Source organism: Ochotona princeps, chromosome 4, assembly GCF_030435755.1.
Source record: "Ochotona princeps isolate mOchPri1 chromosome 4, mOchPri1.hap1, whole genome shotgun sequence".
NCBI classification, from domain to species: Eukaryota; Metazoa; Chordata; class Mammalia; order Lagomorpha; family Ochotonidae; genus Ochotona; species Ochotona princeps.
Window position 1 is genome coordinate 69,259,994 of NC_080835.1, and position 18,079 is coordinate 69,278,072.

An 18,079-nucleotide genomic window follows, 5' to 3' on the forward strand; every position below is an offset into this window, starting at 1 on the left:
TTTCTCAGCATGTTATTCTCGAAGAGCCAACGTTTAATCTCCTACAAAGTCCCAGAATACGGCTGCAAAACCTTTCAAATTATAGCAATTATTAAACTCTGATCTGTAAAATATCCAATGAACCCATACGGCAATTTTATGCAAATTTTTACTGGTTTCCTTACATGCAAAATTGTAAACACATCGTAAAATATCAACTGCTAAACTAAAAACTGGTTCCATGACAATGCTATACTTGTGAGTCAATCTTTTTTTCTCCCTCAAAAAGAACAGCATATAACCAGCTCAAAAATATTCTTCAGACCCTGTTTAGAAAGCATTCCTACTCTTGACATCACTTTCCAATATGGGATACCGGCGATTTTGGGGACCACATGGCCAGATAACAAGCTCAGACCCTGGAGGGTTTGGGAAGCCACTAACCATAAACACGGAAAATGGTGTCGGAAGGAATCCTTGGCTCTGCCCAAGACCCCCTTAGAACACCCTCACCTTGCACAGAACGCGTTTTTTACCATGAGCAGCTCGGGCCCGACAAGCTACGGCGGTACCACACGCACGCTTTCCCAGGCCTCACCGCGAGCACGCGGCGGTGCCGGCTGAGCATCCCTCCGGGGCCAGAGGCCCCAGCAGGGGCGTCAGACTCCCGTGCTCTCGTAAGCACAGGCTCCGGACCCCCGTGAGCAGAGGCTCCGGCCCCGTTGAGCAGGCCTCGGCTGCGGCCCAGTCCTCGGGCCGATGCCCGCCTGGCTGGTGGCCCCTGCGGACGCCGTCCCCCGCCGGCCGCCTTACCTAGGTCAGCGGACTCCCTTCCTCCTCCGGTTGCGCGGAAAGAAAGGGCGCCCCAACCACCGGATGCCGCTAATAGTGTAACGGAAGTCTCGCGAGGCTAACGGTCGGTGGGAGGAGAGCAGCCGCGGGCCGCCATCTTGGCGCTGCGAGGGGCGGGGCGCCGGCGGGCGGAGTTTCGGTGGCCTTTCTGGTGGGGTGGGACGGCTTGAGGCTTAAGTCAGACTGAGGTGTGGGCTTCCCTGGCCGAGGGGGTAAGTGGGCTGGGCAAATCAAAACAAGCTGAACCGCGCAGAATGGGTGTGAAAACGGCAGTTTGCCTAGCCAGCGTCTGGCTGGAGGGGAAGGCTGTCACGGTGGTGAGGGGTTAGATTGGGAAACTCTGCCTTCAGCATCTCTCCTGTGGCCACGTCCTGGCGAATGGTCACATTTGACCGACGCTGCAAGCGTGGACTGCAGGCTAGTTTCTCTCCCACCTTTTTCGCTGGGTGGCTCCCCGCTTCTCGGTAGCCTGAGAGCTCTGGGTCCTTCCCCAGACCCCCACTTCCCGTAACGGAGTTAATATTAAACTCTTGAAAAATGATTTATTAGAGTTACAGACAGGAGGACAGACTGAGAGAATCTTCCTGGTTTATTTCCCAAGCATGGTGTCAGCCAGGAGCTACCAAGAAGTAGCAGGGGACCAAGCACTTGGGTCATCTTCCTGCGATTTTCCAGTCCACTAGCACGGAGCTGGATCAGACACGGAGCAGCTGGGACACGAACCTGGCCCATGTGAAAATACTGGTATCCCAGGTGGTAGCTCTACCGGCTATTCCACATTGGTCCCAAGATTGCACAATTTTTAACCGCGCAGACCTGAATGCGATAAAAGCTCTTTTATTTGTGAAAGTTGGAAAGGCATAGTAACAGAAAGACCTAGAGGGCCAGAGGTCAATCTTGTGATTGCTGGCTTGCTCTCCAGTGACCTAAAAAGCTGGGCCAGGCCAGGGTGAAGCCAGCAGCTCCATCCTGTCTGCCACAGAAATGGCAGGAACCCAAGTACTCAGGCCATCTTCCCCTGCCGGCCCAGAGACAGTAGCAGGGAGCCGGCTCAGAGACAGTAGCAGGGAGCCGGCTGGAAAGAAGGGCACTCAGGACTGGAACTGGCACTGCTCAATGAGCTGCTGGCTTTCTAGGCATCAGGGCTTACCCACGCTGCGCCACATGCCTGTCTAGATCAAGCTGTGTAAAATAGTTTAGTTTAGTTTAGATTTTTTCACCCCAAAAAGTCATTTTTAAAAATGGGAAGAATTGGTTTCATTTTTCAGTTTTCACGGTTTTGTGGTATGATAAACCCATAAAGGTGTTTGGGACGCAGTGCCTTGGCTTAGTGGCTATATCCACTGCTTGAATGTGCTGAGATCCCATATGGACACCCACTCTTGTCCCAGCTGCTGCAGCTCCCGTTCAGCTCCCTGCTTGTGGCCTGGGAAAGCAGAGTGGGATGGCCCAAAGCCTTGGGACTCTGCACCCGCATGGGAGACTTGGAAGAAGCACCTGGTTCCTGATTTCTGATCAGCTTAGTTCTGACTGTTGCGACCATTTGGGAAGTGAACCAGTGGATGGAAGAGCTTTCTGTCTCTCCTTCTCTCTGTAAATCTGCCTTCCCAATAAAAATGAATAAATCTTTAAATAAGTAGACAAATAAGTGAAGTTGTCTGACCTCAACATGGAAAGTAATCTGGTTTCTTAGCTCCAAATGGCAGATAATTCTGGCTATAAAAGTCTGATGCAGTTCCTGTAAGCTCTAGGATAAGTTTCCCATGCCTAAATTTCTGCTACATTCAGAAGTAGGCCCAGTCTATGCGACTTGTGAGACTCCACAGACAATGAAAATACAGGGTCCCTTCTTCAAACGGAAAGAAGTACCATTAAAGGTACTAAAAGTCTTCTGTGTTACCTCTCTCAATGATGTTTTAAAATTAACTGTTAACAGTCTAAATAAAAATTACTCGCATGAATTTTCCCTTCCTACTATTGCACAATTTCGGTTCTAAATGAAAGAACGTGTAACTGCCATGCTGTATTGCTGAAGTTGCACAGTTTGTGTTTCATAGCTTCTACAGCATATGTTTTTTCTAGAACAGTGGAGGCAACTGTTTTTTCCTTTTTTTACGTTGAGAGGCAGAGGGTGAGAGACAGCACCAGCTTTCATCCCTCTGGGTCACTCACAGATGCATCCGCCCCAGCCTGGGCTGGTGAAGTCTCCTTGGTGGGCAGCAGGAACCCCATTCTGCAAGCTGCCTCCCCTGAGTCCCGAGGCCTGCACCGGCAAGATGTCAGGAGCAGGGGGTGTTAACTGCTAGGATGAAGGCCCCAGGGTTTCTCTCCAGTCTTCCGCACTTGCCTGCCTTAAACACCGTCCTGCTGGAGCCACTGTGGGTTTTATTGAAAGCCAGACACTCCAGCTCCCTTACAGCAGCACTGATCCATCCCCATGCTGTTGCGCCACCCTTTGTGCTGTTGGCCTGCCCAAGTTCCACATTTATAAACCAGTTATGCAGGCTATAGCCTCATAGAGTTGGACTTTGTTTCTGCTTTGTAGGGAAATTAAGCAAAGCTGAACTTCTTTTAGTGACAGTCAAGGAGCTAAGGTTATGTTAAGTTTTATCTTGAGTCTTTACTCCTGTTGCAAATAGGAATACATTGATTGTTTTTATCATCCTTTTACGAATGAATATATGTACTCAATGTACAGATTTTGACATACTTGTGACTAAATACCTGCTAGTTACCTGATAAGGAATGTGAAAAAAGTGAGCATTTGACAAATCTGGGTGAAAAATATAAAATAATTCTTTGTATATAATAACTGGAATTATTTAAAAAGAAAAAATGTCTAATTTCTTAGCAGATACAGATTATTCCGTAAAAGTGTGTTGAAGTATGATTATGTAGCATTGGGCCCATTAAGTCACTTATAATGAAAGGACAATGATAGCCAGTGCTTGATAAACAATAAGCCCTAAATGTGCAGTAACTTGTTTGCAGAGAATACATTGTTTAAAGGCATCAGCAAAACTAGCAACCTAGTTTCTAAGAAACCTAGAATCCAGTGAAGACGTTGAAAAAACTTTTTGGAAGACCATTTCAAGTGACTCCCAGGGACCACCTTTGATGTGCCCAGTAAGTAAGCACATTCAAACCTGAGATCTTCAGATTACTGAGATGTTCTATTAACAGTTTTAATAAAAAGTTCAACAGTGCCCTTAAACACAGAAAAGACCTTTAGAGTTTCTGCCTGCCTGTGTGCTTTGTTGTGATTGGCCTAGAGTGGGACTGCCTGCCCACCTACGTTTATTTTCTGCCCTCTTTATTTGCTCTCTCCGCTGCTGCAACGCATCACCCGGACACCGGAGGTAAGACACAAATCTCTGTGTGCACCCACTGTAAAGGATACTTACAAATATCAATGTGCAGTTTGTTAGACTGTCAGGGTAACTGAACATTAAAGCTGTTTACCAAGAAAGTATGTTTGTTCCTATGGAAAAATGTGAGTAAAAATGCAAACTTCAGAAGCTGATCATTCTGTAGAGGTTTCCATTCCTGTTAGTAACTTACATTTTCTTTTGTCAAAGTGATAATCTAAGAAACTGAGTTTAACTTTAGACTCAAATGTCAAATACAAAACAAATATAACAGAAAACAAATGATCTATTATACAACAGCTGATATGTGTATTGTTATGTATATTTATGTGTATATCAGTATACTATAAAATTCATTCTGTGGTTCTGTCTACAACCATTGAGGCATGCATTCATCCTTTAAAAGTACCTTTTGTTTCAAAACCTATATTTTTTTTTTGAGATTTTTTTCGTATTGGAAAGATATACAAAGAAGAGAGGCAGAGAGGAAGATCTTCTGTCCGATGATTCACTCCCCAAGTGGCCACAATGGCCGGAGCTGTGCTGATTCAAAGCCAGGAGCCAGGAGCCTCTTCTGGGTCTCCCATGTGGGTGCAGGATCCCAAAGCTTTGTGCTGTCTTCGACTGCTTTCCCAGGCCACAAGCAGAGAATAGGATGGGAAGCAGGAACCCTGGACATGAATTGGTGCCCATATGAGATAACAGCATGTGTAAGGTGAAGACTTTAGCTGCTAGGCTACTGCACTGAGCCCCAAAACCTGTATTTCTTAGACCTACCATTATAAAGGTGCTAGTTCAATCCAGATAGATGATGAAAGAAAATTAGTCATGTGCCTCCTTCTAGGCCCAGTGTCTCCTTAGTCAGTCTGTAAGTATCAGTAATAAAGAAGTCACCTGCTCATTTCTCACTTGGAGTATTCCAGGTCGTAAGCTGCCTTGCCATTTTGCTTGAGGCTACCTACACGCCCTTTTGCCCAGCTTATATAACTGAACCCTTTGTATTCAGTTCTAGGGCAGCAGCCGTTCATGCCTGGTACACTGTGAACTCCTGAGATAATTAACTGACAACAGTTCTATTTGTACAATCTCACACCCCTAAGAAGAAAGAAAATGGCCTGTGCTGAGTTTCCATTTCATGTGCCAAATCTACAGGAGCTGGCTGCAGGTAGAAACAATTTTAACTTTGGATTTTTAGAAATTCTTTCACTATGAAAAGATTAAAAAGATTCTAAGACATAAATGTATTTCCCTACTTTTCTATGTGTACAGGTGACTTACTGAAATGATGATTGTGGTACAGAGTTTCTCTTTTCAGATTTTGATTTGCATGATTTTTATTGAGGGATTCCAAAATTCTGTCCTTTCAAAAGAGAAGGAAAAAAACCCAAGCTCACCTTTTGTAGATTTTTGCTGATACCAGCTGTATAGAATGGAAATGGTGAAAATAATTCAAGATTTAAGTATTTGTGACACTCAAAACAGCTGCACACTATTGTTTTATCAATTTTATCACTTAACACTATTTTTAAATATAGAAGCTGTTGGCATATTATGCTCCCAGTATACTACTTTTTTCCATCTTTATATTTACATTGACCTTGCTTAGATTTCTCTTTCTGTAGATGTATATTTCACCTGTTTGGCAAGAATTTAAGGCAGCTTCCTGGGATAAGCCAGGAAAGGAAAACAAAAACAAAAAACTTCCAATGCGTCAGAACAGTAGCAATTCCCATTTTTCAAACCTGTGCTGTCCTGGGATATCCCAGAGTTGTGGTATTTCTGTCCTCCTGATAAGATCGAGTTCAGAAGTATCTTCAATTTTGCTTTGTGCTGGTTTTTCCTCATAGTAACCTGCCTGGTTTTGTTTTTATTTCATTTTTCCTAATTGAACAATGGATAGTGAAGAGTCTGCATTGCTAGTGTTCTTTGGCCTTTGTGTCTTGTCTGTCACTGTTTTTGATATGACAGGACACAAACTGGTGCCCTTCTGGGGTGCCAGCACTTGAAGGTAGAGGATTAGCCACTTGAGCCATCACACCAGCCCCCCAAAAAGGCAGTTTCACTGCTGGCTTCAATGCCAGTCACAGTTGCTGAGTTGAAGTATTTGCTTTCCAACCTGAGTGAAAACAGTGTGTTTATATTTAATGATTTGCAATCACTGTAGATAAGATTATTATGCGTATTAGTCTATATTATGTGTGCTGAATATGTCAACTAAATGTTATACTCATTAATAGGCCCATATTCTCTCTTTTAAATATATATTAAGGTTAGGAATGTGATGCAGAAAAGTTGAGGCAACATTTGATATGGCTATAATTTTAGCTATTGTTACACAACCTTTTTCTTGTTTTTATTAGTTATGCAGAAGGGGCTAAAAGAGAATTTTGCTGATGTCCAGGTATCTGTAGTTGATTGCCCCGATTTGACTAAGGAACCATTTGCCTTTCCTGTAAAAGGTAAGTGATTTTTGAAGTTTGTTTTTAATTTTCATTCATAATCTTTTTTTTTTTTCTGAACTAAGAATTATTTTCATCCCCAAAGAAAGGATGTTGTCACAACTTTTAGGCTAAGTTGTGCTCAATAACCTTTTTTCCTTAAATACTTATTCTTGTCTCTAAATAAAGGATATTGTCAACAGTTTTTGGGATAAATTATACTAAGTGTTTTCAGATAGAAGTCAAATTTCAGTTTGAACTGTTGTAGGAAAGTTTTGTGTTGTATATTTAATTGTGTAGCCTTACTCTAATAGGTTTACAATCCTTGATATCACTTGAAATTTTCATTTTTAATTGCTTAAGTGACTGTCATTTTTATGTTTTTAATTATTTGGTCAAGTCAGGAAGGGATCTTAGAATCCCTTTTGCATTTGAATCTCCTGTTGAATGGATTTACCAAATTATCCCTCACTGTTTGAAGTGACACAGGAATTGCTACTGGTTGACTAACATATTTAAACAATGTGCTTGATAACTGACTTGATATCTTAATATCTACAGTAACACTGCAAGAACTAGCTCCAGATTTTATAAATGAAAAACTGCAGCTATGACAGGACTAGTAAGCTCAGTGTGAGTCAGAACCAGGTTTAATCGCCGGTCTGTCTGCTTGCGCAATCTAATAACCTTTACTCTTTGTATGTCTTTTAGAGCTGTGTTTCTTCCAAATATGACAGTAATATGTTCTCCCTGCTAACCAATTGATTTTTAAAAAGTAAGTCAAAGAACATTAACACTAAAAAGAAGAATATAAAATGGTTAATCTTCATTCTGTCATGCAAAGGGTGAACCTAACAAAAATTCTCATCAAGCAGTTGAGTATTTAAATTGCAATACTGGCAGCTAGATAGGTATATATTTGTATTTTATATGATACATACATGTGCATATATGATCTTTTGTAACATAGTCTTGCTAGGTCACTAATGGCCTTGTATGTTTAATCTCTCCACATAGATCATGCTGTTTGTTCCTTGCTGATTGCCATGTTGCAAAGAGCTACAGAGAACATGCCAGTCACAAGTGCAGGATGTTAGGAGGAGTCGTTATTAGCCAAGCTTGGCGACAGCAGCTCCAGCTACACTCCAGGAGCCACAGCACTGCGTGGCCAATATCAGGGGTGTTTAAGTTTGCATTGGTGTGCAATAAAGATACAATTAAGTGGTGCACAGTACAAAACAACTACCTTAAGTGGTGCCCAGAGGAGGAAGGCCGGAAGGGAGTGGCTGGAGCCCAAAGTTCGTGCTGTACAAAACATCCAGTTTAAAAAGAAAAAATCCAGTTAATTCAGCAAGCCTGTTTACAGAAGCAGATAGCTGAAATTACACATGCTTGAAACTTAGTCAAGGAGCCAAAATGGAGTCACCTTTGCCCACTGTTACGGTGCTATCACCCGGCTAGATCCGGCCACAGCCATTCCCCATTAGTGCCCGGTGTGAATTTCTCTGGCTTCTTTTGCCTCCCCTTGCTCAGTGCCTTTCCAGGCTCCTTAGTCTTTTGGCAGTCTCACACACAATGATACTGTCTAGAATCCTTTCCTCACCTGCTGCTTATTTTTAAAATATATATGATTTTATTTGAAACAGCTACACAGAGAGATGGAACAACAGAGAGAGATCTTCTAACCCATTCCTTCACTCCCTGAATGGCTGCGATGATGGGGGGCAGGGTGGAGGGAGAGGGCCAGGTTGAAGCCAGGAGCTCCCAAGTGAGTAAAAGAAACCCAAGTACTTAGGCTGTCTTCTGCTTTCTTAGGTGCATTAGCAAGGAACTGAATCAGAGGTCAGGTACTGGGACTAGTGTTGTGACATAGTGCATTAAGCTGCCACCTGTCATGCCAGCATCCCATACAAGCACCAGTTTGAGTCCTGGCTACTCCATTTCCCATTCAGCTCACATCTATTGGCCTGGGAAAGTAGCAGAGGATGACCTAAGTGCTTGAACTGCACCTATGTGGGAGACCTGGAAGCTCCTGGTTCCTGGTTTTGTCCAAGCCCAGGGGAGTGAACCAACAGATGAAAGACCTCTCTCTCTTCTCTCTCTATAACTCTGCCTTTAAAAATATGGAGCAGCCATGTTTTGAAACAACTGTAGTATGGGAAGTTACCTTTTAAAGTACCTGCATCTGTTCTTATGGTTTTATTACTCCTTGTATGCAATAGCTTTGAAATCTTTACATACATTTTTCTTGTATCTGTCTTTCTTAGCCATATATAGACCAATATTTCCACTTGCCTGTAGGACTTCTCCATTTAGATATCAAAGGTCAACATGGCTAAAATTCACTACCTCAGTATAGTTACCTATTCTTTGTTTTTCTGTTTTTTTTTTAATCTCCTCTTATCTGTCATTATTATTAGCTATTTCTTACCTTTTCCCTGACTACTGTAAGAGTCTCCTAGTGGTTTCTCTAAACTTTAATATCACTATCATTTATAGAAATGATTTATCATCTTGCCTATGAGTAATTTCTGCCGATTGTATGGAAAGCATTTCCAAAATCTCTAATCACAAATGGAGCATGTAAGAATTTTATACTGGGGGTATGGATCTTTGGCCTCGTGGTGAAGGTGCTGTTTGGGATGTCTGTGTCCCATGTTAGAGTGTCCAAGCCTCAGTCATGGCTTCTTCCCCATTCCAGCTTCCTGCAAATGCACTCCCTGAGAGAGCTCAGGTGAAGGCTTCATCCTCGGTGCTTGGCTCCCCAGGTAGGAGTTCCAGATTGGACTTTCAGCTCTCAGCTTTGGCTTAGCTCAGTTCCAGCTATTGCTGGCTTTTGAGGAAGCAAACCTTGAGTGGGAGATGCTTCTCTCTCTCTCTCAAATTAATAAATAAAAATTATATTGTAGATTTGCACCTAGCTGAAGAAATAAAGCAGTTTTATAGTGTGCTTAATATATTATATATAATAGCATTAGTTGTTATCTATACTGTCTAATTATAGTATAGTATATTAGAGTCATACTGAGAAAAAGGTCCACTTTCTACTCTCCCTTTTTTTTCTTTTAAATATGCCTTCTCCCAAATTGTATCTGGCTGTCCTTGTGATGGTAATCAAAAATATCAATAGAAAGTTCCTAGCATCTAGAGTTATCTCTTATTACTTATCATGTTATAAACAACTTTGTTTATTTTTGTTTACTTATTTATTTATTTTTAAAACAACTTTTGAAATAAACAATTTACAGGGGGATTTCCCAGAAGAGCTCCAGTTATGTGGGGTTTCGGGTTGTCTGTGTGCCTCTGTGGAGAACCAAGGTTGAGGCGATCCCGCAGATGCAGTGGCTGCTGGCCTTGGTTCTCATCTCCTTGATCTTCCATGTCCTCTCTACTGCTGTTCTCGTCAGGCTGTCTTTTGTGAAGATGACCCTGCAGAATGGTGGTCTGTAGTCCTAATACATGTTCTCACCCATTGCCAGCCTTGTTCTGCATCCTGGCTGTTGGCCTCTTCCATGTTTTTGCCTTGCCCATAGCGTGGGACTACTGTGGTCCATGTGCACAGGGTGTCCACAGTAGGGTTGGGGCTGGCTCTCTGGAGCTCTCACCAGCCCCTCATTCCTTCTGTTGCTCTCGCTGTTGGGGTGATTCTGCTGTGGTGATGTGGTGGACCCCTATGACGTAGGCAGGCATGATAATTCCGCTCAGCTGCACATTTACTGCCCTGTACAGTGGCTACACCAGGGCCTGTGACCATCACTGCCTCCACATCCTTCTTTCCTTCAATCACATACTCCAGTCTCACCATCTCCTATACTGTGAAAGTTCATCTTGATGATGGTTTGATGTACAATTCTCCGTTGCTGTCATTTAGGTAAATGAAGCCATTTATTCTTATTGTAATGAACCATTCACGCTTCCAAAATGTTCCTTATGATGACCTTCTTGTTCCCGTCAGCAGGCGCTATGTTTGTGAGGACACTACCCACAATGGAGCGTTTGGGTTTGACTGGCAACTGCTGGGTCTTGGCTCACCGGTCCTGGTGGTCGTGATGGTGACAAGGGCCAGCTGTGGCAGCCACAGCTCCTCACTCCTCACACAGTGTGATGGTACTAGACCAGCAGCCATCACGCAGCTGCTTGGGGCTTTCAGGAGTCTCCTCCCCACTTCTGCTCCCCATGGATCTCGAGCCAGTCCATCTTTTCCACCTAATGTTTCAGGAGTGGAAGAATTTTGGATTGAACAAGATGGCTATGTGATCTCTCTAACTCCTGATGTAACTGGTCTTCTAAGTGTTGAACCTTGCTCTGTAGGGCTTGCTCCTCCATGTGGTTCTGTGGTGAGGCTAACCTGACTTCATCTTTCACTGTGGAAACATCAGAATCTTCTCCAAGATGTACGTGTAGGCATTGAAGAGGTTGTTGTAATGTCTGTTCTTTTTGTTTCAACAGTTGCTCACAGTGTGGTTCTTGTCTTTCACTAGGTAACAATGGAACCCCTTCTCTTAGAGGATCATGAGAAGCTTTGTATTGGAGTCTTGTAATGCTGTTTCTTTTCCCTTGGCTGTTTCTTGTAATATTTCATTTTCCTGCTTTAATTTATGAATGTCCACTTCTAGTGTTGATGTTCTCGCTTTAGTTCTCTCAGTACTTGCTTCAAAATTTTGTTTTCATTCACTTTCTTTGTAAGGTTGTCTTTCATAGAGTGTAATTGATTGTTTTTGGCTTCCATGAAAAGTCCCTTACCTTTTAGTAACTTCTGTGAAACAGTTTATTTCTTCTTCAGTTGCTTCATTTCTGAGGCCATTTAGTGATGTTCTGTCTCAAGTTCTGGGGTGGCATTCAGTGAATGATAATCTCTGAATTTCTTCTTGGAGGATTCCAATGGTCACATGTTTTTCCTGTAGTCATTCTAATCACTGGATGGAGAAATTTACAATGCTCATTAAAAGCAAGAGATTCCCTTACTTCCCAGAGATTCCTCCACAAATGATGTTTTGGTGGAGGGCTCTAGTAAAGCGTTGAGCTGTTCTAAGAGATCATTTTTGGTATTGCAAAACTGCCCAAGGGATTCCAGGATTTGAGCTAATTCCGTTCCCAACTTCGTGATTCTGGTTGTATTCACTTAATAATTTTGGACCAGGTCAGTGTCATCCAACTCGTGGTTAAAATTCTATCAGGTACAAACCATGTGTAAATCTGTCCAAACTCACCCTGAAGCCGAGCTGACTGCTGTGCATTTTACACTCCCATTTTGAGTGACCCTTTCCAATCTTCCCTGTTCTTCACTTGCTGCTTTAAATAACTGCACTCTTGTCAAATTTCCTTAAATTTGTTTCTAGATAAACCTTTAATTTCATCACCAACACTGGCTTTTTGCAAAATGGGCAGTAAGTCTGACATTTCTGATTAGACACATTTATTTCAATGTCTTTTTTTTTAATGACACATGACAAATTCTCTAGTTTCTTTTTCTTTCTTTTTTTTTTTTTTTTGTATATTTATTTTCTGACAATGTTTGTTTCTTTACAAATAGCCTGGCTGCTACTTTCAAGTCTAGTAGACAGCCTTTCATTTTCAATCTTCAGCTTTGTGAGGGCTGCTACTTTGGCACTGACAGTGTCCATTCAATGATATGCTGCTTTTTTAGAGAGCTGTTTTCCCTAACCCCCTCAGTACAGAGAGTACTGGTTCCCTCTGCCACATATATGCTGTCGGTTGTCGATGAAGATGAAACAACATTTTTGGTGCAGAATTTGTTTCAGTGCCAATGCCCTGTATCTCCTATTCATTCTCTTGAAGACTCTGACTTGGCCACCTCCCTATTCTTGGGAGAGTTGAACAGTTAGCTCACATAAAGACTTTTTTTTTTACCTGCAAGCTGAATCCCCGATGCTTCTTCTTTTACTACTTATGTACTAACCTTTGGTTTTCTTTTTAGATATTTGGAGTTTTTCATTTCAGTTTTCTGTAGTCATACACTAAATGTTTGTTATTTGAAAATCATCAAGAGTCCTGTCTGAATAGCTTGGAATTTTTCCCAGTTGCTGAGTTTTCCTTTTTTTTTTTTTTTTTTTTTTTTAATTGTGGCGTGCAAATTCTTAATTTGCTAACTTTTTGTTAGCTGGGTGGAGGTGGTAGTCAGCTGTTCATGTTGATATTTTATGTTATTCATTTCTTCTTTCTGTTCTTGCAGAAGTGGTAGTAACTGCATCTTACACTAGTTTTACTCTTCAGTGAACTTTTCTAATATGTTTTAACTCCTCCTCAAGGTAACTTCCGATTACCTTCAGCTGAGATGCCTCAGCCGGCAGACCCACAACAGTATGTAGTATTTCAGGATCACCCCCAAGTGCAGCTCAACTCGGCTATTCTCAGAATTGGTCCAGTTCTTTCAGAACATTATTCTCTCTTTTTTTTTCTTCATGAATGCAAAGCTTTTGTCTTTTTCCAAAGTTGTTTGCTGCAAAAGTTCATTGTTTCTAAAAGTTTGAGTATAGTTCTGATTCTTCATGTTCTTCGGGACTTCCTGTATGTATTTCTATGGAAATTTCTTTTTGTGGTTCTCTGTGTTGATGACTTCTGCTCTTCTAAGGGAGAGGCCAGGCAGGCTTAGTTTCCTTATTGGCATTTTCCTTCTGTTCTATATTGTTTCTGAGTTCTGACACCTTGGCATCTTTCCATTGACTGACCCTAAGTGAAAAACTCCCACTTTAGTTGTAAGGTACAGTTGCCCAGACTAGATGCAGTCAAACATTTCTTTGGTCATCTTCCCATGCCTGTGTGTTTCTTCCAAGGGCCTTTGCTCAGAGCAGCAGAGCTCTGTTGTTAGCTGTTCTTTTTCTATTTTTGGAGCCTCTTCAATAAGGCTTTCTTCCAGCTAAATGTGAGGAATAAATTCTTCCATCTGAAGTGTTATATTTTCAAAAATCAAAACCACCTTTTTATTTCCTTTTGAAGATCAAAAGCAACTTCTGAGTCAATTATCAGTAATTTCCTTTTTAGTGACACTACAAGTATATGTGTGTTCCTTTGTCGCTTTTTCATGTCTCAAGTGACTGAATTCTGAATGTGCACTCATATTTCTTGCAGCTGTATTTTGCACTCCTTCATGTTCATTGTTTCAAAAGTGATAGCTCAAGTTCTTTTTGAGGGATATGCAATAATGAGTTCTCTTTTTCTAAAACTTGGTTTTAAAGTTTCAGATTGTCTTCGAGGAGATTCTTATCCTGTTTTGTGCTACTCAGTCTGTTTCATTTTCAGCATCACATGATGCTGTGATTCAAATATTTCATCTTCCTATTCTCCTACAGGATCATTTTCCTTCAAAACATAAGAATTTGATTTCTTGTGTACACATTAGATTTGTCTAGCTTTGCAATTTACTAATTTGGTTCTTGTCTCAGAACATTTCCCTTTTTTTCTGAAGAAGATAATTTGTTATTCAGATCTCATCTGAATTTTCTTATTTTATCCTATTTTACTTATTATTTTATAATAATCTGAATTTATTTCATTTGAATCTTATCTGCATTTGATCCACAAGTTCTTCAGTTTTTCTGGTAGACTTCACTTGAGCTTGTAGGTCTTGAATGATTTTTTTTATCTCCTCAATTTCAAAGATCAGTCGCTCCCATTTCTAAACCACCTTGCTATAACTTTTCTTTTCTAATTCTGTAAGCCTTTTTACTTGCTTATTAGTTCCTCAAGTCTCTGGCATAATTCGTACACTTGAAGTTGATGGTTGGCAGTCTCTTGACTCCTTTTCTCTTGCAGTTCTTTAAGGGTGTTTTGTTGTAGTTTACAGATTTCATTTGCATCCTAGCCAGTTGTTCTTTCTCGTTTAATTCTGCACAATACCTTTCTGAGAGTCAATTTCAGAATCAAGTATTAGAATTTGATTTGACAGTCTGTTTCTTTCCACTTCTGACGAAATGAGGTCACTAAAAAGCATATTGTGACTTTGGAAATTTGAAGCATAATAAGGTACCATAACTGCAGGAAGGTGCCACAGCACCATGGATGGTACATGGCCCCATATCAAGTTTCTCCGTTGGCTTTTAAAGCTATCTGCTATGCATGGAGAAGTCTGATTTTAGCCTCTTTTCCACATAAAGTGTCTTGATAACGAGCAATTTGCTGGTTCTCCTTGAGCTCTGTTGCCTGTTAGTTTCCTGTCAGCTCTCTGACGAATTTCTTAGCCTTGCCTCCTGAAATCTTCCCATTCCCTTCCTGGGGACACCGTTCCAGTGTCTGATATGTGGCTGCCAGGAGAAACCACAATGTTTTGACTAGTCCCAAGAAAAGTTTTAAGCAAGACCCAAGGCTACTAAACCCTGAGGACATTACTGCAGGCCATATAACTGATGTGGTCCACTTAGAGAAAGTGTTAAAACAATTTGGCCAGTCTCATCAAGTGTCACCACACCAACATGTGCTTGGGGTTTAGGAATGCGTCACATAGTGGACTTTTTTATGCAAGAAGGACTTGCCTGGAAATATCCATGCTACACATGGAGACCTTCACCCCACCTTTCCATAGCCCACTGTGCATCAGTCCTCTTCATCTCTCTTTCCCAGCAACATGCGCAGTTCCCACTGTATCCTAGAAAGCCCCAAATACAATATTTTTACCCCAGAGTGTGTGATCCCCACATGCTGTAAAATTACAGGGACTGGAATTCTGCTCCCCTCTCATACTGCTTGGGATATACCCACATTCCATATCTGAGTATCAGAGCTGAGTCCTGGATCCCTCCAAGTCTCTGTTCTTGTGCATTCTGGGAGACAGCTGGTGGTTGCTCAGTGTTTGGGCTTCCGCGCCTGGCTCTCGGCTTCCACCTGCTCCTTTTCCAGCTGTTTCAGGCTTTGTGGGGTGAACCATTAACAGATCTGAGCTCACACTCTTTCTCTGCTCTGCCTTTAAAATAAATAAAAATAAAATTTTTTAAAAAGAGAGAAGAGAACCAAAGAACTTGTATTCTACCAGAACAAAATATCTTAAGTTAAATAGTTTTAGGAAAAAAAAAGGCTATAGGAATCATATTTTTAGAGGAACAAGGCATTATAAACTAATTCTAGAAACATCTTCCAATTTGTATTTTGACCCCAATTAGAGCCCACCAACATTCAGTTGTCTTTATACTACCAACCATATCAAGTCATGCGTGGTTATCATAATATTGGAGAAACCAGTGGATAATACAAAACCAAAGTAATAGTTTCATGTATCTTGCAGTCCCCTGCAAATGAAGAAGTTATACAACAGTGGAAGTCAGCTGCTTAGGTTGCCTTGTACACTGCTGAGAGAAAAGCAGCCAATAGCTGGCTGGTATTCTGCACCTCATTCATGCCAAATGTGTGTTAACTATACAAGTATGCCAGCATAGTTGCGTCTATTCTTCAACATTAAATCTGCAAGAGATTTACTTTGGCAGGAAGAGACCTAAATATACAGCTAGTGGCCTGACTTTGGGGACCTGAGGTGTGCCACTGCCCCAGTGTGGGAGTGGGCAGATCAGGGCCTTACAGGTGCTAGGCAAGCTACACTCATGATACTCTACCATGCTAGGCCAGATGCCTGAGGCTGGGTTCTGGAAAGGGCCCCACAGATGGTCCAGGGTCCTAGGCATGCACCCACAGTACGCCACCATACCAGTCTGGGAGCAGTAGGCCAGGGGCCTGATAGGGTCGTTGGCATGTGCACTCCTAGCACACCACCACATTGGTCTGGGAGTGGAGGCCAGGGGTCTGACAGGTTCTAGGTGGTTGTACCCATGGTACATCACTGTGCTAGGCCAGGGTCCCGGGGGAAGACCCCACAGATGTCCTTTGGCATTACCAAGAATCCTTGACTTTCATGTTCAATTGGTGTCAGACACAACAGGAACTCTGATCTTAGCAACTAGAGCCCAGGGGTATGTGTCCTGGCAATAGAGCACACAGTGCTAAGAGGACCGTGCCATGCAGGTGCACGTGAATGATAAGTCAGCCTGCTGCTGCTGTGAACCAGTTGAGGACCTTGTGTGCTACTTGACTTCTCACAGCTTTAGTCATCATGTGGGGGACACAGCCATTGTCACCAGCTGAAAGTTCTCCAGCTCATGAGATGGACCCATTAGGTGAGATAGGGAGAGATTTCCAACCCCAGGACATGCAGGATCTACGCCCCTGGTCAGCTGGAAGTAGCTATGGAAGATGAGATGAACCTACATCCTTCAGCAACCCTTAAGAATAGAGTCGGAAATCTCCAAGGGGGAAATGAAATGAGTAGGCAGATAGCTAGCTTAGAGTCATGAATTGGAAGCCTTACTCTCCCTACCCTGTATAATACTGTCTGCCTACCTGTCAAGCAAATGACCCCTTTGGCAAGATGTACTACCCCTCAACTAGGACCTGGTAACCACTCCCCTTTCCAGGCCAGAAGAATCCAGGCAATGGGGCAGGGGTGCATTCTCCCTGAGGACACAAGATGAAAGTAGAAGCATCTCTCTGCCACATTTCTCCCTCCCTGCACATTATCCTGAATATGATACATGTGTGTCTGTGATTTTCTCACTTTTTAAGTAAATGTCACATGGGCCAGTGCCATGGCATGTAGGTTAAGCCTCTGCCTGTGGAACTGGCATCCCATACTGGCACCAGTTTGTGTTCCAGTTGCCCCACTTTCTATCCAGCTCCCATCTTATGGCCTGGGAAAGCTGCCAGAAAATCAAATAAATAATTTTTTTTTAAAGTTTCCACACTCTTCAATTAGCATCTTCTGGCATTTTCTACTTCAGCTGAATGTTTGCTTATTTTCAAGATGGCTTTTGTTTTTTAGGCATCTGTGGGAAAACTAGAATTGCAGAAGTGGGAGGTGTGCCTTACTTAATGCCTCTTGTAAACAAAACAAAAGTAAGTGTGCTTTTATTCTTCATATTCACATGGAGAGTGTGGAAGTTGAATTCATTCCTCTGTTTTCTGTAAGAAGACCCACTGACCAATGTGGGAAGGAAGCGAAGTGCTGACTCAGTAATAAAAAGTAGGCAATTTGTATGTTATTTGAATGTATTTCCCACTTCATAGGTTTATGACCTGAACAAGATTGCAAAAGAAATCAAACTGCCTGGAGCATTTATTCTTGGAGCAGGGGCAGGCCCATTTCAAACTCTTGGGTTCAATTCTGAGGTCAGTATATACATAATTATTGTATCTTATTTTATTGATTTGACATTTGGCTTATCTTTCTAATACTTGAGGAAACCCTACCCTTCTTATGAATTGTGTCTGATACTGTATTTCCCTGTAGACTTAGTACCATATAATATGGGTCTGAACTATAGCATGTGCTCCAACTGTCCAGCTGGAGTGGAGTGCAGAACTCTAGTCCCCGATTTTTAAAATTTTTCTTTTTAATTTATTTATGTTAAATATTTATTTATTTATTTTATTGTAAAGGCAGAT

General features: G+C 42.0%; 1 protein-coding gene across 1 annotated transcript in view; it reads left to right on the forward strand.

Annotated features, from left to right (window-relative positions):
* The first annotated feature begins 905 nt into the window (after positions 1 to 905).
* C4H11orf54 (chromosome 4 C11orf54 homolog) overlaps positions 906 to 18,079 on the forward strand; it is a 30,789-nt gene continuing 13,615 nt past the window's right edge. Inside the window, exons 1-5 of the mRNA XM_058663731.1 lie at positions 906 to 1,043; positions 5,212 to 5,364; positions 6,560 to 6,658; positions 17,457 to 17,530; positions 17,702 to 17,803. Of these exons, the coding sequence (XP_058519714.1) occupies positions 5,310 to 5,364; positions 6,560 to 6,658; positions 17,457 to 17,530; positions 17,702 to 17,803 (330 nt within the window). The 5' untranslated portion in view covers positions 906 to 1,043; positions 5,212 to 5,309. The remainder of the gene's footprint in view (positions 1,044 to 5,211; positions 5,365 to 6,559; positions 6,659 to 17,456; positions 17,531 to 17,701; positions 17,804 to 18,079) is intronic.